General features: G+C 44.0%; 1 protein-coding gene across 2 annotated transcripts in view; it reads right to left on the bottom strand.

The window, feature by feature from the left end:
- Nucleotides 1-24,537, bottom strand: part of VAPB (VAMP associated protein B and C) — a 48,141-nt gene continuing 23,604 nt past the window's right edge. Inside the window, exons 2-6 of one of the 2 annotated variants that reach the window (XM_070589634.1) lie at nucleotides 23,041-23,193; nucleotides 9,546-9,649; nucleotides 6,128-6,208; nucleotides 4,057-4,233; nucleotides 1-1,496 (exon numbers count right to left, since the gene is read on the bottom strand). In XM_070589634.1, coding sequence (XP_070445735.1) covers nucleotides 1,338-1,496; nucleotides 4,057-4,233; nucleotides 6,128-6,208; nucleotides 9,546-9,649; nucleotides 23,041-23,193 — 674 coding nt within the window. In that variant the 3' untranslated portion in view covers nucleotides 1-1,337. The remainder of the gene's footprint in view (nucleotides 1,497-4,056; nucleotides 4,234-6,127; nucleotides 6,209-9,545; nucleotides 9,650-23,040; nucleotides 23,194-24,537) is intronic. The other variant, XM_070589635.1, reaches the window with a different exon arrangement.

The raw sequence follows: 24,537 nt of genomic DNA, 5'->3' as shown, positions 1-24,537 counted from the left end.
TTAATTTGGGGGCTTTATTTTAATATTCTTTTCTTTTTAAGATGCTACATAGTCAAACAGAATTGGATTGGTCTTTTATGGCATAAAATTAATTCACAAATTCTCAATTACTACTTGATGGATTATATGAAGATCTCTCTCACACCCCACCCCCATTCCCACCCCACCCAGCTGGTTCCCTCTCTCCTGACCACTCTGCTGCCTGACTCACTCGCCCTGACCCCAAGCTAGGGCCGCATGGGAAAGGTCAGGACCAGGCTTGGGGCACGTGTGCTGGAAATATGAGCGGCGGTTGAGGGGCAGTGAAAGAACAACACAGAAGATGAGCTACTCTTCTCTTCTCCATTAAAGAGGGTAACACAGAGTCGACTGCTGCTACTACCAGTTTCCCTCCCTAGGACAGTTGTTATTTATTTACACAGACAAACGGTCCCTGGCAGCTGACCTCCAACAGTCGGATCAGCGACTGCTCCGTCTGCACGCAGAGCCAGAGCCCCCAGAGGAGCCGCAGGCCTCCAGCAGCAATGCCAGCTTCACGGCGTTAGGTAGCACAGGTGATTTTTAGGCCACAGCATTAATTATAATCTTGTGACAATAAGAAAACATGAGATGAAATACATTAAATAAGTTAAATATGCATTAAACATCTCTGAATAACAACTCAACCTCACTACATGAGCCATCAGTAACTGAGCCTGGTCCCTTAAAGAGAACAAAGCACTGACTTTTACTGCCAAAGTGCTGGGTCAATCAGTCGACATCCACCTCCTGCTGCCGACAAGCACATCTGATGCTGCCACAGCACAGTCTTTTCAGCTTCTGTCTCTGTTCACCAGTCCTAAGGAACTGATGCCCTGGGCAGACGTGGAGAAGCAGCCCGGGGAGTGCGTGAGCAGCGTGGGGACTGCTGTGTGGAGGTGACGGCACCCCCACCACACGGGGCTCCCGCTCCCCCAGGGCCAGCACCAACAGGCAAGGAAGAGTGTCTCATTTTAAGAGAGGTAATCCAGCAACATGTACCAAGGCTACAAATGTTTAAAATGACATTTACAACATGCCATTATCAGTTAATCACGGTTTCCCTTGTCATTAATAAGGATCATTCTTTTCCCCCAATCAGTTAGTATACATTTTTAACTTTCTACAAGATTGTTACATGTTATATTTGTGTGTGTGTATGCGTGTGTGCACGCGCACGCGCAGGGAGGGATAATTTAAAGGCAAGACCTGTGAGATGTCATCATACATTAATTTCTTTTTATACATGGTTATGATAAATTTAAATCCCATGATTACGGCGGATCCATCAATCCAATTCGCCGCCCTCTGCGTGCTGCCTACAAGGCGATCTTCCCTATGATGACACCAACAATAAAGAACAAAACCACCAGCGCAAGGAGCCGGGTGCTGAGGCCCTCCTCCTTCCCCGCCGTGGCGGACGCCGGAGCAGGGCTGTTGCTCTGCACACTCTTCCTCATCCGAAGTCCATCTTCTTCCTGCAGGAGGCAGACACACATGTCAAGGGAATCCAAGAAGCGGAAGTCAACTTAGCAGGGCGGGCTATTATGAAAGGGTCCAATCTCATTTTGCAAATAGAGAAACTGAAGACTATAGAGAAGGGACTGGCTGGAGGTCACTGAGAACAAACTGTCAGAAGCCCCTCTTTTCCTCCATCATCCTACATGATGCTGCTAGGTCCCCTTTTAGATCAGACATCTAAGCAGGACACTCCTTGGTTCCCCATGATTTATAGAAAAAGATCTATTCTCAGGGACACAGCCAGGCCATTTGCAACCCGGGCCCCATGCACCTTTCTAGCCAGGTCTTCCAGCTGCTCCTGTTGTCCTATGTCCCACCCAAATCCCTCTGTCCTTCCTTCCTCCACTGAACAAGCTTCCTTATTCAAGTCACTGGTTTTTGAAATGACAGGCATTTCCCAAGACACAAATATAAAAATCATAAGAAACTAAAAAGAAGGGGGCCTGGAAGCTTTCAAATGTAGAGATCTGTATATAGTTGGTACCTGATGAATTACATGTAGATTGCTGAATCGAAAATTTGACAGTTAGAATATTAAAATGTGACTGAATTTGATAAACAGATCTTAAATATTTTCTACCTAATGCGTGGAATTCCCATCAAAGCAACATTCCTTTTCATATAAAGATATCTGTCCACATTCTTCTTGCAACTACACAGCAAGTGTAAGGAATAGAAACTTTTCTTCCTTTACTGCCCCCGAGGCCAAGTCTACATTCCTGAATACAGCGTGCATCAAGGTCTTTCTACTCCAGTCCAGATGCAGCTAGATCTTTGCTCCATTACCCCATCTACTCAGCCACAAACCCCACAGAGAAGCTAAATTTTCTTTTCCTCCAATTCCTTCACATTCACCAAGTACCTAGTAGGTCCTGGAAACAACAGGCAGCCAGCCCAACAAGCTGACTCTCTGCGGCACTGGGGACCCCTCATCACGCCAGTTGTCAGTATTTGTGTCCCCCAACTACCCAGTCAACAGGGCAGGGCACCTCCTCGAGGGCAGGGACCACAGTATTAGTAGCCACAGCCCCAGGTACGTGGCAGGGCCTCAGGAAACTTGTCAGCCAAATGAAAGAATGAAACAACACAAACAAGAAGTCAAGAGTTTGGCAGGATAAAGAATCTTCTAATGTCAAGATTGATCTGATAATATTTTAAAGATATTCTGCTCATGGGGCATGGCCAATATCACCACATAGTGATAAATGACTGGTGTTATTCAATTAACTTCCAAAAAAAATGGGCACAGCAAAATACAGCATTTATTTTATTGGGTTTATAGAGAAGCTATTTCTAACTATTTATCACCTTAAATGGCACAGAGCTGTTTCTGAAGAGAAATATACTCAAGGAGAAGCTTTAGGCCTATCTTAGATTTTTCAGCCAAAAAGTACAGTGTGAGCTTCAAAATTTACTCCACACTAAAGGAAGTTACTGAATGAGGGAAATCAAGATCACTGAAAAGAAAGACGCCGCCGCCATTTCCCAAACACCGTCAGTTCTCCTGCAGCTCCTACACTGTCAGAATAAAAGAGAAGGGAAGTCGACTGAAATGAATTTATGATGGACATCTGGTGCTGTGGTCATCAGATGGTGAAAACCCACCACACATGGCTGGGTGGCATGATGAAGATGAAGAGAATAGACCGGCCTCAAAATTTAAGTTGTAACAAAAGCTCCTATGATCAAATGTTCAGAAACATTCTCTTTAATACTAGGTCTGAAACAGACATACTTTTAAAGCTGGAAAGGGCCTTGGAGGTGTTCTGCAAACAGAGGCCCAGGAGATGCTGTGACCAACACAGACTCAGAGCCAACTGAACTCTGACTAGTCATTTCTGCAAACCACAGGCCTCCAAGGCCCAGGGCAGTGCACCCTGCCTCCCTCCACCACCCAGTGCAACCTGACCCTCCAACGTCAATGCCTCATCAACGTCCACAAGCTGGGCGCTGAGGTTTCTCCTTCTATAATCACCACCTATCCACAGTGACAACTTCCCATCTCCAATCTCATCACCATGGTAACAGTTTGATGAGACCCTACTGCCAAAACCTATTTAGAGTCTGCAAAAATCAGAATTACGCCTGTGTTAAAACAGAGTACAGGTCAGGATTTACCCTCTTAAAAAACAGATTCTCATCCAGTGGGGATGTAGTGGGGTTTGAAAACGTGAATTCAAGATAACCGTTGCTTTTTCACTTTTAGTCTCAGAGTTTACTTTCAATTTACAGTAATGGAGGGTGGGAGGTTTTTGTTTGTTTACAAGGAGGCAAGTTCAAATAGTTGAGAAACTTCGGTTCAAAGGACACTGGTTCTTAATTTGGGGTGTGGGGAGGTGGGTGTTCAAGGACCCTTTTGAGATACCTGATGAAAGCTATGGAAATTTCTCCCTGGAGGAAAAATATGCAAATAGAAAACAACTCCACAAACTCAGGGGTTCATCAACCTCCCCACCTAGGATGACGGCGGAAAAGCTCCTGTTCTCTGTAGATTATCAGAAAATAAAATGCTGTTACCTTGAACTGCTTGTTCTCCTCTCGTAGCCTCTGAACTTCACCTTGCAGCCGCTTACATTCTTCCATCACCTTCTTGACTTCAGTGTCATCCAAAGAAGAACTCAGAGCTTTAGACACCATTGGAGTTTCTGTCTTTGATGCAGTTGTGGATATAATTTTATTTATTTCTACATCATGCTGTTCAGAAATAAATGAGAGCCCAAGTGTCACCAACTGTGTAATAAAGGACTTTTTTATGCAAAGTAGTTCTCAGCAAACACCACACGTGGTAGCGTTTCATCCACACTGTAAAATGTCACATTTATTTTAAAAATGGATCACTTTATCTAGTATCTTAATAATCTAAAGCAACTGAGCCCCAGAAATTATGGATAAGGGCAAATAATGAAGTTCGGCTGAAACTAATACTTCAAAGAGAGAGAAAAAGGGCTATGCATATTGCAGTATCAAATTCCTGCCATGCAAAAATTAGCATACTGTAATTGTGCAAGCTCAGGAGTTATTAGCCACAAATTACTGTCACCATGAAGATCTGAACATCCCCAGGACTGGCTGGGCAGGGGTGGAAGGCCAGGGAGAATGCTACACAGAGGGCAATTTATTTCATGAACTTAGACTTCAAAGCTGGGATGCAGGTGAAACAAGCTCAGGGTCTGTCTGCAATATTTCAATCTGGGGGAGATATGTAGCCCCCACCATTTCCCCCGCCGAGACTGTGCTGTGCTGCCCTTTCGAGAACGACTGGGGATGACTCAGTAAGCGGGGGGAAGGTAGAAAAGCACTCAGGTGTGTTGGGGAAAATAAAATACCTGGGGATCATTGCCCTGGGGGTTCCATGCAGCAAAGTGAAAGCTCTGCCCTTCATTTTCCAGAATAGTGAGGCCCTGAAAGGCAAGGCCCCAATCTACAGAGCTAATGTATCACAGAGCAAGGACCAGAATACAGATCTCACACTCAGTTTCCAAAATTGACCTTCCCAGGACATTATGTGCAATGGGAAGAGAGGAAAAAAAGACCACTACCCACTCAAAGAAGTAAGATGATGCTAGCGGTCAATTACTGTGCAGAAATAAAACACTAAGCCGTTTTGACACAAACCAACAGCATTCCTGGAGATTATGGATAATGTCAACAAGAATGTGAGCATTTCTACTTCCCAACTCCAGATATTAACAGCCAGGGTAGTTTAAGATTCTGCATGTGTTTTAAATTGTGCTTTTAATACAACTTAAGTTTTTCCAGCTTGGTTGAAGGGAGGTCCAAATTAGCATTTCAGATACAGACTTCTCTCTTCAACTGGCCACCAGTGAGGGCCATGGCAGGCTGAGTCCCTGGTTTCACACAAAGAGAAAGTGAGCTGACAGCCCAGAGGAAGCTGCCCCTTCTCCTCACCCCTTCAGGCAGTACAGGGAGTGATTCTCAATGGGGGACGACTTGTGGTTGTCACAACTAGGGGGTGCTACTAGTATTGAGTAGGGAGAGGTCAGGGATGCTAAACACCCTACAAGGCACAGGAGATCCCCCACAGCAGAGAATCATCCAGCCCAAATGTGAACAGTGCTGAGGTTGGGAAATCCTAACCTAAAAGCAGGTTTGGACAGAAGAGGCAGGTGGGGTTAGGGGGCCAGAGAGGTGGAGCTGAGGGGAAAGGGGGACAAGGAAACCTACAGGCAGCAGTCCGTAAAACAGAAGAGCCCACGAGGTTCCCACCTGGCCGCCAAGCCCCAGGATCAACGGCAAATTATTCCCAGTTTTCGTCTGACCCGCTGTGGAACAGCAACTGTAACTTTGCCAAGCCAAAGACGCTCTTTTGGATATATTTACTTTTCAACAACCAACAGGTTGCACTTTTCAAGGGGAAAAACTGTTTCAATTAGTTGTCTTTCTGCAAGTCTTTTCAAGGCTGACTTCATGAGGGCTCACTTATTTGGTGACTTCAGCTTATTTTTTTCTTCATACATCAGAAGAAGGAAAATAATTTGCCAACTTAAATCTTGGTTTTGCAGGAGATGGTAGGCAAATAAGTATCAGCTTGCAACATTCAATTATCGTTAACTATAAACATACTTACTGGTTTATCATTTTCTGCTGGCAATTCAAACACACATCTAAGTTTTGAATCCATAAGGTCTTCCGGTTTTGCCTCCTTCCACTAAAACAATTTAAATTTAATAATCAGGATATTATAAAGCTGCTGGAAGAATAATTTTCTTCCTATAACTGACAATTTCAGAAAAATACTCTTAATGAGAAGGCCCTGATGTATATCAAATAAAGAACTTAAGTCTGCTGAGATTTCAATATTTTTAACACGACAAAATTAAACACACTAGCTTTCCTGAATATTTCTTACCCTTCACAACTCCCGAGCTTGCTGCCTGACTCCTCAAAATCAACCAGTGCTCCTCCTGTTGCTAGTCTGTGGGAAGCACATGGAACAGAGAAGACCATTGCTGAACAAAGAGGTATTTTCTAAATTACGTCTGAATGGCCAGAGAGAAGTGGCTCTCCTCAAGACAATAACCCTGACCTCACAGGGCGCACCTTTCTCAAAGCAAGCCTGTGCTATCTGGGAGTGGTTTAGACCCACACTGCCAGCTGACTACGGGGCACGCTGACGAGCAAGCCACCGGCTGTGGCTGTGGCTGGCTGGGCTGACTCCCATTCCCTCCAGTCTGCTGGTGGGGACACCTTCCTGGCTAAATCCATATTCTGGGATGAGGCAGTCCTGGTTTACTCCTCCTCCTTTGGGCAGGGGAGGAAAGAATTCCAGAGAGTTCTGAGAATTGCACACCAGCATAGCAGGAAGGTTACAATACAGAAAAAGGAACAAAATCCCCCACCCTCACCCCAGGACCATGCAAGAGGCAGCTAGAGCAACAACGGTCCCAAGAGCCAAAAATGGGAAACAATCTGAATGTCGAACAACAGGGGACTGCCGAACAAATCACGGCAGACCCATTCAATGGAATGGCGTGCCATTCAAATGATACTGCCGACTATTTAATTACATGGGGGAGACTCACAGAGGATTACGTGAAGAAGCTACAAACACTGCTGTAAATCCGTTTCCCCGCACACATGCATGAGTGTACATGTGCAAGCAAAAGAGTATCAGGCAAGGGTCACAGATAGACGCTAAAGCACCGGGTGAAGACTGCTGCTCTCCAAGGACCCGATTCCCGCGAGCACCACAGACGGCCGATTAACCACAGGGCAGTGTGCTCTGACACCGAGAGAGCTGGCAGTCACTCTTTCAACCAAGTAACCAAACTTGGCATCACCAAGACAGGGACAACCCGGCATGAAATGCCTTCATATCATGCACACATGGCAGCAGCTATGGAATATTCTTGCCAAAAAACATTTAACTTGAATTTAATCATGAGGAAATAACTGGACGAATCCAGAATGTGGGACATTCTGTAAGTCAACTGGCCTGGACTCTAAAAAATTCAATGTCATGAAAAACAAAAAAGTTGAATGCGCTCTACTAGAATGAGAAGTAAAGGCCATTTTCGTAACAATTGGAAAACGCTGACTATGGGTTTCTCTATTAGATATTATTATTGAATTAATGTTATCGTTCTCAACTGTGATAAAGGACTGTGGCTGTGTGAGAGACTGTCCTTGTCCTGAAGCATTTAGGGGTGAAGTGTCACGAAGTCTGCCTCTTACCGTCAAGTGGTTCACAAAAAAGAAAGTTCATGTTAGAAATCAAGCAAATGTGGCAAAACATTAAATGATGAATCTAGGTAACGGTTATATGAGCAGTTACTGTACTGTTTTTTTCTACTTTCTGTCTATCAACATGAAAATAAAAATATCTTAAAACAAAGAAAAAGCACAAGGCTCTCATTAACAGTGGTTAGATCTGGTATAAAGAAACTACAGGTCACTTTTAGTCTTATTTTTGCTCATTTGTGTTTCCAAAATTTCTTACAAAACATTTCACCTAAAAAATTTTTTTAACTCTTATAAAAATTATAATACAAAGAAGTGAGATCCCCCTTCGCTGCCCACAGACTGCCTGGCCTGAAACAGCACTTGGACAAAGGAAGCGCCAGACACGAGCAGCAGGCGTTCTACACACAGCACATTTAATCCCACCTCAACCTGTGAACTTGGCTTTTAGCCCCATTTCACAGGCGACCAAACCCTTAAGAGTTAATGAAAACTGCCCAAGGCCACAAGGTTAGTAAAAGGCAGAACTCAGCTTTGCGCCCAAGACACCCAAGCCCGCACTCTTCCCACCAAGCCATGCAGCAAAAGTCAAACAGACCACATTCTTGGATATCCCATATTTTGTATTTGCCATACATTTCCTTGATCACACAAATTAACATGAAGTGACAGACCATGTTCCAGGGAATAAGAGAGAAAGTAGTGCATTGTCTCGATAATCGTTCTTATGAAGATAGCCTATTATCACTGATCTTCCTCTAATCCCACAATATCTGGCTTACTCTTCATTTCCTGCCCAAAAGTTAAACATCCATGAAGATGGTCAGTTATGCTTTCCTAAGACTAAAAGAAAAGGCTGTGTGGTGACGCTGGGACATGAAGGTAGGCTGTGCATGAAATCGCCCTTGGGGTAAACCTTTGAGAGAGAAAACACAGCACAGTGCGGCACAGCTAACTCAAGTCTGCAGGCACCCCTTGGATGAGCTCAGCCTCCCAGTTTGGTTTGGCAAGCTGGAAGTGAAAACGCGAGGCAAGCCTGCCCTTCTGTTCCAAACTGAGAGGACCAGGTGAGCTGTCCTCACTGGGGCTATGGATTGGAAGGTTCATCTGTGTATTGTGATTCAGACTCGCGGCACCAGAAGGCCTGCAGAGTCATTCAAATGTGTAGAAAGCTTACTTTGGGGAGAATTTCCATTATAATCTTTTTCCAGAAAAATCAGTAATATAATATCACTTATTTATTTTATGAAAATGAAGTCATCTTATTTTTATCAAAATCAGAGACAGAGACAAACATGTATTTAAGCAGGAAAAAAATGAAGGAATCTACGGGGGGAAAAAAAAAGAATCATGCTTACCAGCACCAAGCGAAAAAAAAACAAGCCACAAAACCCTTTAGGGTTGAAGGACACGCGGTAGTCAACTCTCTCACATCTTTCTGGGTTCCGGGGGGATGGGGAAGACACAGTAGGAAACATTCCCTATAATGAAAAGTTCCTTTTTCTGTGGAGGACAGGAGGCGGCATAAAGGGAGAGAAGCCTCAAACCACTCAAGATACAATCACAACAAGGAACTGCTGAAGCAAATCGAGATATAAATGTCAGAAAAGAATAGTGTTCTAGAAAGGTACATAAAATGTTAAATCAAAATTTTAGAAAAACCATAAAGGCAGTCAAAGTACAAAGCTCCCTGAAAACACCCTTCCCCTTTAGAAACAGTTCTGACACACACTGCAATGCGCCCACGATTCTGTACCTAATCATTTTTTAATTACTGGAAAAAGTAAGAAGCATTCAGTACTTACTACCGCTTCCATATCAGAAGTGTCAGGTGGAGCAAACAGAGACTGCACCATAAACTTGTGTTTGCTTTTCTCATTGGGGTCATAATCGAAAGGCTGTAACATCACTGGGAAAGAAAAGATGCCATTAGGAGGGTCAGAGCGTGGTTGCCAGCAGCCATTTGTCATGTTAACACTTGTCGTTTGGTGGTAAGGCAGTGTACCAGGATTCTCTGTCTGAGCCTCATGACGCCCCACCTGAAGCGAACAGGGCAAGGTGACCAGCATCTTCTCCACTTCGCAGGTCACAAACCTGAGGGCCAGAAAAGTTAGGGGACTTGCCCAAGGTCAAACAGCAGGTAGTGGCAGAGTTGGGACTAGGGTTTAGGACCCAGGTCTTCTGACTGCTAGTCCACTCATCTTTCACTCTCGCTCTCGCACACCTGACACAAACATCTGCTACAGGCCCCAGGAAGGAGCCTCAAATAACGGCTCCCTTGGACGAGTCATCCCCCCACAGTGAGGCAGGGGCCTTCCCACTCTGACTTAGGTTCCTTAGGACCCACCCCTGTTAAATGACAGCGGCTTTAAAATAGGAGATTCGCTACAAGGCTCTGACTAAACCACACTTCTAGTTAGCTCCCTGAAACCTAACTTTCTCACGTGCAGAAAGTGCACCGTAGCCCTACAGTGGTGAGCCCTGGTGTGGACGGAGCATCTCCCAAGCACCAGAAACGGGGCTCTGCTCTCTGGGTCTACTGTGATCCCATTTAACCTTTCAAACGTAGGCACTGTTGGGGAGTTTATTTTGATGTCTATTTCCAGATGGAAAGAACTGAAGCACAGAAAGCTTAACTAACTTGCCCGACCATGGAGGAGAGAACTCAAAAGCAGGCGAGCATCTGACTGGAAGCCAGTGCTCATGGCCACCAAGAGGAACTGACTCCTGGTCCTCTGACTGCAAGTTCTGTCCTTCTGCACCAGCACCTTTTCTGCTGGGCACTTACCAGTGTTCTCCTGCCTTTGAACCCCAGCTCAGGGCTTCCCACGTGCTCCCTCTAAAGCCTCACAGTCACTCACGCCCTGCAGCAGATAAAGGGCCTCCGTCCTAAGCCCTAGTTCACAAAAGAAGAATCTGGGGCTCCGTCAAGTGCAGCGATTGCTCGAGGTCACAATGTTAGGAAGCAGCAAAACTTCTACAAAGAGCCAAGTGCAGTCCAGCACCCACTTCTGCCACACTGGCCACCCCAGTGCTCCAGGCTCACATCCCGCACCCCAGGCCCGTCATCACGCACCTTACAGAACCACACACGATGGGGACGAGAAATACAAATATCCCCCACCCGTCTTGGGCATTTGGGGTCCTTTCTATCTCGGGGACAGAGAAAGTCTATTAATACCTAACAACACCTCAGACTTCAATGCTTTGGTGTCCGCAGGCACCCTGGCAACTCTGCTGCCTACGTCACCCATCAGAGTGCTCTGAGTGACCTCACTGGGAGACTTCTTCAGGAAAAAAAATCAATAAATGTGCAAACATTTTTTAAATTCAGGGCTTATATATTCACAACATCAAGTTCAGCTACCAATAAAGATTACTAAAATAAGGATGTTCAGTCTGAGTACTCAAAAACTCAAGTGTGACCATCAGCAGAAAGAACAAGGCTCATTTAAAACACAGGGTCACTCTACTTGGCATTTTATTCTTGCAGGTCTAAGGCATGGTTCACTCCTGGAAAAGCGGTCCTTGCTGGCAGTTTTGGACCTGGAATGCAGATAACTCTTCCTCTGGCATCACTGAGCTGGCAAGAGCTCCCCCGTAGACAGACCTGGAACATCATCACACACCTGGCCTTGATACTCAGCCTCAGGACAAATGAACAGACTAGCAGGTCAAAACTATGGACTCTTCTGAAAGCTAAATTCCCATCATGGTTTTTTCCCACCCCCAAGACTGCAATAAGGAAGGCACACGTGATAAACTAAGGAGCTGATGTCTTCACAGGCACTCTGATCTTTCTTGCACAGGGAGTGTCAACCTTTTTTGGAGTTGGGAATTTCAGGTCTCAGCTGGCTGTAACAAAACCCTGCTCTAGTACTTTTTAGTATGGGAAAGAAGAAAACTTTGTCCCAGACTACACTTAGATTTTCAGCAGGGCACAGCTCTAATAGCAAAACCTGCCTCATCCTTGAGACTCTGTTTTGCCAGCTGTGCAAGGCCCCTAGTCCTCTACCATAGAGCTCTGAGGCTGAACCAGGATTATCTGTAAAGAGTACCGAGGCCCAGAAGATGAGAGCAGTCAGAAGACACGGCTGGTTTTCAGTAAAGTTGGCCCTTGAGCTCAAACCACACGAGATCACACACAGAGAACTGAGGGGTCCAGAGAACCTAAGACGCCCCATGCAGACAGCCCCAGGAAGACCTGCTGTTCCCTTCCCCTTCCTCTCCCCGTCCCTGAGCCACTGCAAGTGACAAGGAAGAGCCAGGAGACCTCTGCTAGGGTTCTAGGCATGCCCTAAGGCAAAACTGACCCTTCCTTTTCATCTCCCCATCCCCAATACCTTCAGAATGTCCCAAGAAGGAAAGGAAAATAGCCTTTACTAGTGCCTACTACGTACTAGGAACCAGAGAAGGCACATTTTCATTACTTCTCCTATTTAGCCCTCACAACAGTCCATGAAAGAAGCCCCTGTCTTCATTTTCTAGATGAGAAGACTAGGGCTTAGAAAGGCTAGGTGGCCTCACTCAGGTCCCATGGCCAGCATAGTAAATGACTTCCAGAGTCAGACTTTGACACCACAGGCTCTCAAAGTGTTATCCACAGACCCTGAGGGTCCCCACATCAGGCGATCTATAAAGTCAAAACTGTGGTCATGATAATAACAAGACATTACGTGCCTGTTCCATTCTGTTAATATTCACAGTGATAGCTGATGCAAAACCAGAGGTGGGTAAAACCGCCAGCACCTTAGCACGGATCAGGCAGCAGCACCAACAGTGCTTATGTCTCTGTATTGGGCACTGCCACACACTCACAGTTTTTTTAAAAAGCTGGTTTCACTTAAGAATATCCTTGATGAAGCAAAAAATTATTAATTTTACTGAATTTCAATCCTTGACAACACATCTTAACAGTCTATAGGATGAAATGGCAAGTCCACATAATGCACTTGTGCTGTCCTGGGAGAAGCACCTGTGTAAACTGGGTTGAAAGTTGAACGAGATGTCCCTCATGGAACACCATTTACTTGAAAGAACAACCAACAGAAAAACTACAGTTATTCAGAACTAGGTATATGGCAGATATTTTTTCAAAAATGAATGAAGTGGGCCTGTCACTTCAAGGCAAACAACTTATAGCGGTTGTTGCCAATGATAAAATCCAGGCCTTCAAGCAAAAATTAGACTACTGGAAAAAAACTTGTATCTGCCACCAAGAGCTTCACAGTTTCCCAAATACTTAAAGACTTTTCTGATGAGATTGGTAGGAATACTAACAAATGTGATTTTTTGATATTGCATAATGAAATATGTCAACATTTGGAAGATCTGTATAACTCAGCTAACGTAATATTACAAAACCCAATTAAAGTGCAAGACCAATGTATTTCAGTGACACAAAGTTCAAATAGCTCACTGACATCGCTTCAGATTCCACATTGTACTGAGAAAGTGCCGCGTGTCAAGTTTTGGTGTAGTATCAAAAACCAATGTCCATAATAATCTGAAATGGCCAATAAAACAAACTCTCCCTTTTTCCAACTACACCTCTAGGGCAAAAGTGGTTTTCTCTCATGTACATTCACCGAAACAACACATTATAACAGACCACATGCACAGCAGATAAGAGAATCCAGCCTGTCTTCTACCAAACCAGACAACAAAGAGAGTTGAAAAACATGTCAAAACGCCAGTCTTCTAAGTTTTTTTGAAAAGTTATTTTTCATAAAAAATGTTACTTTTAGCATGTAATTGATATTACTATTATTGAATGAATTAATACTTTAAAAACTTCTCAGTTTAATTTGTACTATGATAAATATTGATACAATCCACAAACAAAAAAGCTTCTTAGGGCTTCAGTTTTTAAGAGTGTAAAGGGGTCCTGAGACCACAAGGCTTGAGCACCGTTCTTCTATACTAAGCTGCCCTGCAGGCCCCTCCAGAAGGAAAATGACCCGGCTAAGGAATTCAAGTGAAGGCACTGGCAGCTGTGTGTAGTGCCCCTCTTGGGAGAATGAGCAGTTTAAGAGGGAAAGCAGCTTCACACACACCAAGCCTTGAGCCCCAGCTCAGGTAGAGAAAGAGGCCCACATGCACATGCACAGGTCTCTTCCAGGGAGGGCCTAGGGTTTCCTGTGCTCCTCTCATCAAACCACCTTGCAGCTGCTTCTCCCTTTCTGCAGAGGGGCGCTGAGATCCACTGCCTCAGCACAGCTTCAGGCCTAGAGCATCCAAACTGGCAAGTCGCCACAGCGTAGATCTGGAAGAACCAAGAGAAGGTATCACTTACATTCAGACCTTCAAGCTAAGCACACAAAGAAGCAGGGTCTGGTGGTAAGCAACCACCTTAAGGGAGCACTGGAGACAGCCAGAAGTGGCAAGTCAAACATCCCTTCTGCAACGGCGAGGACTCATGACATAAAAACGTAGATGCCCGATGCACTAGTGAAGCTGCAGAGTTCAAAAACTTTAAACCATGAGTGAAAATCGTGGCTGCTTGGTGAATGTCCAGGAGGCTCAGAGTGTAGGGCTGGGTGCTCGACCCCTCCCACACTTGAACAGCTCTGCTTCCACCTTGAGCAGCAAGTGGAAAAGAAAGTGTCTGCCACCTATCAGCCCTCCTTTCCTTGTGGGCTCCCGAATCAGCAAGCAAGAGTGAGGAGGTCAAGTGGCCACCCAGATTTTACCAAACTTCATAAACCCTCGTTGTCCCTCAGGATCCACACCCTGCTTAACACAGCCCCTAACTCACGTCAGAAAGTTTGCATTCCTGAGCTCCCATCATCTCAGGATAGTCCAATTCAGTTTGCTGTATCCTGTCAGCTGGAGCTTTATGAGAACAGGACAGAGTAAACGTTGCTAATCGTTTGTTCTTTCAGCTCCATACATGCAAACTGTAACAGAAATTATGTACTTTTTTCCATGACAGGCTATAAAAGAGCTTCCCATTAAGTTAATTTATTTCACTTGAACACCAGAGACACTGATGATAAAACCCTCTTAAATGAACCATCTATCCTACTTTTAAAATATATCTGCTGATACTACATTAAAAAGAAGCCTGTTACCAGGAGACGGCCTGGAGACGGGGTCACCACTCACCAACATTAACGCTTTGTGATACAATGTCTGCTGTAGTACAGAAGGCAAAAGTGGGATCCTGTTAAGAAGGGCCTTCAGGGTCATAAAACATCGGATCAATAAGATCAGATTTTCTTCAAAAGAGAAGAAATGCAGAATATATGCTACTTAACACACACACCTCGGAGAAATGACGACTTGATGAAAAGCAGCCTAGAAGCAGCCTGGGAGAACCCAAGCAAGTCCCAGATCACGTTCATCCGCACCATGATGGAACAGGCAAGTGAATACAAGTCTAGCCAGCACCATGGCACACGCTTTATCATTTTTTTTCAATCTCAGAATCTTATCTTCAGAAAGTCTTTCTCCTCCTTTTACATGCACAACCTTGGCTCAGGCCTCCACTAACATCTAGATTTCTCCAACTAGGAGATCTTACTTCTCCCACTTTCTCTTCCAGTCAAGCTGCATATCCCCCATAACCCCTACGAATTTAATCTCCCACCATTGTGATATTCCCCAGATCAAAAACCTCCTACCAAAAAACCCTATTTCCCTAGTAAAAGACAATCAGTTCAACTCTTCACAGTCTAGCTCTCCTCAGATTTCCTTGCATAACCCAACAATAGGTCTCCTTGCTGGTCCAACAGGGGTGCACGTTGTGCTGGCCACAGCCCCACACCCACGGTGTTCTCCTGTCATTACCAAAGTCTCCTCCTATCATGTTGGCCCTACTTGGCACATCCCTTTTGGTCCGCCTGCCCTACTCACATCTCAATATACCACACCCTCCAGGGTTTAACTCACTCAACCGACTCCGTAACTAGGGGATGTCAAGCTTCACCATGCATCAGAATCACCTGCATGCTCATTAAAATAAGGCAGCGGGACAGCACCTCCAGAGTTTCTGATTCAACAGGTCTAGGATGGGGCTGAGAACATGTATTTCTAACAAGCTCTCAGATGAGGCCGACACTGCTGTTCCAGGGACCACACCTGGAGAACGTGTGCTACACTACCCCTCCTAACACTGCAGCTCCTACTAGAACGCCGTTTCACACCCTCATTCTTATTCTATCAGTGACCTTATTCTATCAGTGAATATTGTCGATACTAAGACTCCTAAGCTCCTTCCTTACATTTTTGCCCTTTCTACCCAATTAGACTGAAACCAGGAGCTCACGTTTTCATATCTCACCTTCTGGGTATTAATCTACAGTTTTTCACGGTGGAAGGGGGTGCACCTTCTTCCGTTCCAACACTCAAAGCACTCTTGAATCACATTCCCTCTAGAAATCTCCTTGGGGCAGCACAAAGAGAGGAAACCCTCTTTAACCCTCAACCATCCAGCTTCCCTTCTGTTCCACTTCCCAGAGCCACTCACTCTCCAACCCAGGGTCTAAGACAGTGGTTTCCAATCTTCATCACCACTGTTCTCTTACTCTCTAACCTTTCTTTTTTTTTTTTTTTAACATTTTAATTTATTTATTTTTTATTGAGGTAACACTGGTTTGTAACATTATATGGATTTCAGGTGGACATCATTACATTTTGACTTCTGTGTGGACTGCACCACGTTCACCAGCAGAAGTCTAGTTGCCATTCTCTCTCTCCTTTCATACAGCCTGTACAGCAAAAGACCATTCCCTACCCACCCGCACTCCCGGCACACTAAGGAAGTCACTCCCCACTCTTCTCAACTAAGCAAAGACAAACCAGAGCGGTGATCAGCTTAGGCTAACTCCTTCTACCACAACGAGGTGACAGAATTCTAGCCTAAAGCAAAGTAATTTCTCATTTTAGTTAGACTGTGCACCCTTATCATGAGTAAATTTATCATTTCCTTTAGGATTCTCAAAACGCTGAAAACATGACTACCTTCCTGGACCTCTGCCTATTCATGGGTGGAACTCGGAGTCTAGCAAGTAAATAACTAATTTTGTCTATTTAAAAATAAGTTAACATTGAACTGTCTTTGTGCTCTCCATAGGATTTTCCAGTTCAGTACAGCCCATCTGAGATAACAAACTCCTCATGTTCTAATTAATTAATTTGTGCAGAGACTAGTACAAACATATCTGTGTCACTGGAAGACAGGCACTGGCCAAAGAACAAGGCCCACTCACTCTTTTTTTATAAATATCTTTTAAAGATTTTATTTTTCCTTTTTCTCCTCAAAGCCCCCCGGTACACAGTTCTATATTTTAGTTGTGGGTCCTTCTAGTTGTAGCATGTGGGATGCCACCTCAACATGGCCTTATGAGTGGTGCCATGTCTGCGCCCAGGATGCAAACCTGCAAAACCCTGGGCCACCAAGGCAGAGTGCACCAACTTAACCACTTGCCCACGGGGCCGGCTCCATAAAAATACCTTTTAAAATACACGTCTTCTTCAAAACTCCAACATACTTTCCTGTCTCCTATAACACTTGACAATGGAAAACAACACAGCCTTTTGCTGAGTACTCTTGTGCTGTGACCATGAACACCCATTATATACTATCTTAGGAAGACTTACACGCCAGGTCTCTTGGGACTGATCAACTGGAACATGGAGAACGGTCTGCCCTGAGACTTAACTGATTCCAGATCCCTGCTGTGATTTTTGAACTCTCCCCCGTGCTTGCTCTCTATGGTGGCCTGTCCAGTCCTTCACTGTGGCCACCTCTCAAAGCCCTTTCCTTCACTCTGGCCTGCGAGGGGCTGGAGACCAGGACCAGGGTAACAGTGACTCTAACGTAAGAGTTAACAGGAGAGTCAAGACTTGGGAGCTCAGGTGTATAAGTCGTGAGTGAAACGAACATGACTTTTGGCTGCTCCAAAGGTGTGCTTAGTTTCTCCTCTTCAGTCACACTGCAGAGAACTGAAGTTAACTTCAGGTAAGTGAGGCACACTGAATGTACTGGCTAAGTCCTCTTCATCATGATCTTTGAAAATGTAAAGAATAAGTAAATTATATCATACTCCTAAAAAGTGAAACACAAGGGGCTGGCCTGATGGCGCAGCGGTTCAGTTTGCATGTTCCGCTTCTGCGGTACAGGGTCGCCAGTTTGGATCCCAGGTGTGGACCTACGCACCGCTTGTCAAGCCATGCTGTGGCAGGCATCCCACATGTAAAGTAGAGGAAGGTGGGCACGGATGTTAGCATAGGGCTAGTCTTCCTCAGCAAAACAGAGGAGGATTGGCGGCAGATGTTAGTTCAGGGCTAATCTTCCTCAAAAAATAAAAAAAATTAAATAAAATTTTAAAAAGTGAAACACAGGATTCTTCTCAAGAAACCTAAATATTACAGTAAACTTTTAAACAATCTTTGAAAGCACAATTAAGCTGAATTTCTGTTGGTAATTTCCTTTTTTTAGAAACTAGAATCTCATCTGGTGAGAAAGATTACAGACATCTTTTAAGAAAGAACGTGCGTTGTTCTTATCCGAGTAATAAACTGGTTCATGAAAACCATTTATAAAAAGATTTCACTTATCAGAGACCTCCAAAGCAAATGATCAAACGAAGAAGAATGTTGCTGTTAAGATGCCCCAAACCCCCAAATTTAGCTCCCACTATCAGCACTTGACAGATGGATGCCTGACTTCTTTCTCGAAGGGCAGTGCACTTACACTCTGGTGCTCATCACCTAAAAGCTGCAGCCCCAGGCGGACTGGTCCAGGGCAAGCAAGCATCTCCACTAAACTGAGTCAGCAAAATCTTAAAAGGATTAATTATCAATTGCAATGCTACCCAATTACGCTAATTGACCAACGTTTCTATCCAAGAAGAGTTGCTGATATTCATTCTCTGTCCTCAGCTTTTTACTGGAAGAACTTTATGCTTTAAACGTGATGGAAATAAGTGCTGAAAAGGGATATATGTCAGAATGAATACTGCTCCTTAATTCTTTGAATTTTCGTTTAAAATACAGATTCAGACACGAGAAGATCTGTGTTTGTTTGACTTTAATCCATTTTCAATTCCCAGGGTACACTTAGTAAAGTGTATCTGTACGTAAATACTGGTATCTTCAATGACTCTTTCCAATGCCCCCCACACACAGATATTTTGCATTTCTAATTTGCTTGGTACACAGGCAACCAATGTGCATAACTGAACTGCAAATGGAAGCGTGCTTGCTACTTCAGTGAAATTAGAATTCACTGAAGGTTATAAAAATATTAAACTTAATATCATATTACAGGAAGCGTAAGTATTTTTGATGGGCCCATAATTTTACCACTTCACCTGCTGTACCTGCTGGCAAACATGGTTTGGAATATTAATGGAAAACTTCCTCATTATTAAACTGCAGTATTAAAAAAAAAAATCTACAACTACTAACGGCTTACCACAAAGACATTTTCAGAAATTATCTACCTTAAAAATATTTTCCCACCAGACAGTTCAGAAAATAGATTTAATTTTGTAAAGCCAGAACAAATGGGGAGACCCCCTACTGCTTCAAACAATTCATTAATTCAGAAAGTTCTATTTTCCTTGCATTTAAAATCTCAGGGGGCAAAAAATCCAATCTCCTCTTCTCCAATCTCCATTTAAGTGTGCCTATTTTGCTGAGGTCCAGATCTGAACAACTCAAAACCATCTCTAGTAGATGGTGTGTATCAAGGAGCAAGGGGCTAAAACCAGAGCATTCTGGGCCAATTAACGCAAAGAGAAAGTATCCTGCACCCCCGTCACCTACTGCACTGCCTCACCCAACAGGCAGGGATCCCAGAAGGGGCTCCTGTAAGAAGGAGATGAGATGAGCACCTACCTAAAGGACAAAGAAAAGGATGCAGATCACAGGCCCGAGTGACCAGATCCCAAACACCCCTTTGGCAAGTCCACGCATTTTCAACTAACGTCACCAAAAGTTTAGGTTATGCCTGTTTCTAACCATTACTTTACCACCTGAGTTTATAAACTGGAGTTGCTTTTTTTTTAAGGACCCAGTAAGTGATGGGCCATCTTCTGAAGAAAATAATATGAGAGGTCAGAGTCCAGACTTTTGACGCATAATGCAATGTCCCTTGGACAGCATCAGGTTAATCTGAAAGCTGGGAAGAGCTTCACACAGTGTGTCTGAGAGCTAGAAAGCGTCCCTCCCCGTCACAGCCCTGATTTGTGTGCCCGCAGATCTCAGTCCCTCTGGTCAGCTCCATGGGTGGATCTCCTCCTCCTCTCCCTCCCCAACCCCTCTCTCTAAGGATGATTTATAACCTTCCCTAATAGCTAGCACATCCCAAGGGTTTTCAGAAATGGAAGAGAAATAATGTACCAGTCATGTCCTTTTCAGGTATGCTGCAACATTCTGTATGGTACGCAGGACAATGCCAGTAGTATTTTAAGTAGATTTGATGGCTGCCTTTTTGTAGATTATATTTGAAAATTTACTAGTGGCTTTTCACTATAAAACAAATACATATTATAGAAAGAAGCAAAAACATGAATTTCTTCTTAAAATTAGAAAAAGTCCATAAATTAGTAAAATGTATGGAATTTACTTATTTCTAAAAAGGCAATTCAAATATGTACAATCCACCTTCAAGAAAAACTAGCCACTGTTTGCTCAAAACTAGTGGAAGAACAATGCAATCCCACTCTTGCACCGCGCTGTCAGTTAACACAGCACTGGTAAAATACCACGAGGCAGACACTGCTCTCTCCACACTACAAACGAGAAAATGGGAACCTAGAGAGGTTAATGGATTGGCCAAAGATCAGCCGACAGGTTAAACAGCAGAGCTGGGCTCCCTATTCAGGTTTCTGGACCCCAAATCCAGTGATCTCTGAGCAGAGTGGGTGAGACCAAGCGTGGCCACGTGTGCACCTGTGAGAAGGGGGGCTGGCTTTCAGACAATCTGCACCGCCTGTCTGCTGGCATCCTCCTCCTCCCCCTCCTCAGGATACTCTCTCCCAAAGGAATCTGGGCAGTCTACATACTCACCAAGAATGTCATCACGTAGCTGCAATTTAAGAGGACCCTTGGAGAAGCTCAGTTCTTTCTACCCCAAGATGTTAATTTCTAAGAAATGATACAGTGGCCCTTCAGCACATAAAAGCAGCAAATGGGGGCCAGCCTCCTTTGCTGACTGGTGCGGCTGTCCCAGAAATGCCATGACATCTGGCTTCACGTAAGTGCATCTCAGGCACCGAGATAAATACAAATCAACTAAAAACCAAGGAGCCCTTCCTCAGGTACAAACACATCTCGTCTCACGTAGGAAGGCCTGGAGACACATGGACATTTTATCATTCAATTGCTTTTTTCCCCTGAGTACATTACATTTTGAGAGCCATGGTACTTTATGTTTTATATTCATTTGTGAGTGAGGCCATCCCCTAATATTGTTGAGGCAGTTTCATGACACAGAAGAGCCACTGGATCAGGAGCAAAGACACCTGGCTTCAAATACCAGCTCTAGCACTAATCACCCACGTGACTCTAGATGAACACGTCCTCTCTCTGTACCCGACCTTCTTATCTGCAAAAGGACGGCCACAACTACAGAGTCTTGTTCTTCCTTAAGTAGGTAATCATAAATCAAATGCCCAGGGTTAGTTAATAACTTTAAAAAACATTCCTATGATGGGGAAAAGATGAATGTTTCTGAAGGAGAGACACACACACTTTACCTTTAATATTGGAAAGCACACCTCCACCATACAACTGCCTGTTGAGACTATTTTATTCAGAAAACCAAGCTGCTGCCCCCATATTTATTGTGAAAATTGGTAATTCTCATCTACTGACGATCTTGCTCAAATTTGATATAGGCAAGGAAATCAAGAGGAAAAAAGAAGTCATTAAAAGAAGGGAACAAAAGATTTCAGCCACCCTTGATTTCAGGAGAAACACTGAAACCATATGGATCCAAGGGGCACAGAAAACACCAACATCCTAGGCCCCTCCCTTTCTCCAGCTGCAGCCCACAGTCTGGGCTTCAGCGCCAGACAGAATGATACACAACTTGGCTCCATCACTTGCTAGCTTCATGAGCCTGTGGTCACTGGTCTCCTTAACACAAGTGAAGTAAGGATGCATTCTTCACAGGGCAGATAACAGAAATTATGAGCTAATGTGTGCGCAAGCCTAGTACACAGGAGACCCTCAATAAATGCTAGACCCCACCCTCCTGACTTCTCCTGGATAATAACCCGATTCAAGAGTCTAGATCAGGTCTTGCAGCCCCAGAGAGAAGCACACGGGAGGACAGCTGGCGTGGGCGCACCATAATGAGAGAGACCAATGGATGCAGGGAATAAGAGTCTGCAGAAATGATCAGATAATGAAACACCTTATATCTTTCCAAAGGGGTGAATCATTTTCTTTTAGGTGTCAAAGAAATAGCCAAATGTATCAGAATCAAAATCTGTCATGGAAAAAGCCAGCCAGATTCCCATTTCGAATGAGTAGTAGCGTCTAATGATGCAGAACCCTCTATGACACAGAGTCCCCTGATGCTTCAAGGATAAACACACACTCCCCCATCACAAACACAAAAGGCATCCTTGGATCCAGCAGTTGTAATGAGCTGAAAGTTTATTCCATTTCTAAAATACATTTAAACTCAAACCCATCACTTATATCTCCTTAATTCTGAAATCCAATTCTCAATTTGGGCACTTTACCAGTATCTTTTCAAAAGTTGGACTTTGGAAAATATATGCACCCTCAGACAGAAGGGGGAAAAAAACCCTATCAGACATGCACAAAACTTACACCCTTGAATATATTCCAATTTCCTCAGCCCTCATCTCCCTTAGCTTTTCACAATCAGTAAAGTGCAGTTACCAATCATTGGAAATGACATGAGCTTAATGTCAGAAATCATTTAGCTTAAATAAGAAAATAACTCCATTTAGCTTTCTCCCACAAAGTAAAATTAAGTTTGTTTAGCCCTTTTTTTATTTATCGCCAAAGGGCAGATTTAATTTCAAGGGAGTGAAAACCAAACTCATTCCAAGTAAAGTCTGAAGTTACCACTTTAATTTTGCTCTAACTACTGAGGCGCAAAGGCTGTAAGCATTAAACCAAAGAAGCATTAATTATGGAAAAACAATAGGTGAGTGGGACCCACTAAGCTTTTTAATCAGAGGGTAGAGGGTTGGGGGGAGAAGTCTGCCATTTTATTTTGCTATATTGCAAATACAAGCTTTAAGAAATCCCACCGGTTCTAAGAGGCCTTTTTAGCCCACCCCATTGGCCTCCAGTCTCAGGACTTACCAGATACATTAATCGAGGCCCCTGCCTCAATGATCCCACTGTTGGGCCTCACGCAGTACCTACGTGGTGCGGTGGTCTTCACTTTAAAACATACATTTCGGTCTGTCGGGTTGCCAAGCTTTAAGTTGGTGGTGACAACATCAGTGAAGGGACCTGTGGAATGAGACAGAGATTGATTGGGGATCTCGTAAGGAAAGTTTAGAACATTGACTGACTTATGTTCTAGGGTCAGGAGGGGTATGGAATATTGTTAAGAGAAGATTCAAGAGCCAAAACTGTCTCGCTATCATTGATAGGAGGGATGATGAGCTGAGGTTAACGTACCAACAGTAAGAGCTAAAATTCACCATGATCTCACCACGCCACCAAGCACCTAGTACAATTTCTAAAACACAGATATCGCATTGAAACCTCACAACTTTATGATTAATGCTGTTTTACAGATGAGAACACAGGCTCTGAAGACACGTTACCTGTCTAACTTTCCATGCTAGTTAGTGGTAGTTAGGATCTGTAACCAGGCAGCCTGAGTTTAAGGCCAGTCCTTAATCTACGCTAAATACTGATTTCCACAATAACAAGAGGAAACCTAATGGGGAGATGTAAGGGACTAGAATTGAGTCCATAATGATTATCAAGGGCAGAATGTGCCCAGAGTAGCAGATGTAAGAAGGACTCTGAGGTGTTAATGGTCTACAAACACAGAAAGCCCCAACAATACAGTGCTGCTGACAGAAAAATTAGTATCATCTTAGGCTACCGCAAGTTCTGGGTCCTGTAGGGCAGCCCACACCTGAAACATCACATTCAGTTGTAACTACCCAGGCTACTGGGAAGACTGAAACAAAGCTCAGTGCCCTGAGGGTATTTTTTTATTATTTATTCATTTTCTACTTTATTAGATTTTTTAATTAAAAAAGTAAAACATGCTTCCTAAAACAAGCCAAACAATAAAAGATGTATAAAGAGGAAGTTAATCAGCTTTCCCTTGTCCCCTGAGGTAACAATTATTAACAATACAGGAGGATCTTTCCACATCATCTGTGCTTATACAAACAGTACAAGCATGCACCGGGAGGGGGAATTAACAAAAACGGGATTACACTACTCACCTTACTCTGAAACTTGCTTTTCTTTCCATTTACCCATCAACGGACACCTGACCACTAGGTTTATTAAGGAGTCAGGTGGGAGGGTTGAACTACAAGACCTCTTAGGTCCTTTTCGACCCCTTTTCAAATTTACATTTTTCACCAGGTAAATCAATGATATCTTCCTGTTTCCTCCGGGCAAGCTCTTTACTCCTATCTTTACATTTACAAGGAGGCAGGAGATGGAGTGGGGAGATGTGTGTGCTCATGTGTCCATAACGTTGGTTACCTGTTCCCTAAGCAGACCCGACAAAGACGTTTAAATGTGTGCCTTGAAAATTTTTCAATCAGACTCCAAGCTCCTGAGGACAAGGATGATACTTTACCAGTTTCTGCATCTCAGGCA

Source organism: Equus przewalskii, chromosome 21 (assembly GCF_037783145.1).
Source record: "Equus przewalskii isolate Varuska chromosome 21, EquPr2, whole genome shotgun sequence".
In the NCBI taxonomy this organism is placed as follows: domain Eukaryota; kingdom Metazoa; phylum Chordata; class Mammalia; order Perissodactyla; family Equidae; genus Equus; species Equus przewalskii.
This window is presented reverse-complemented; position numbering and strand designations above follow the sequence as displayed.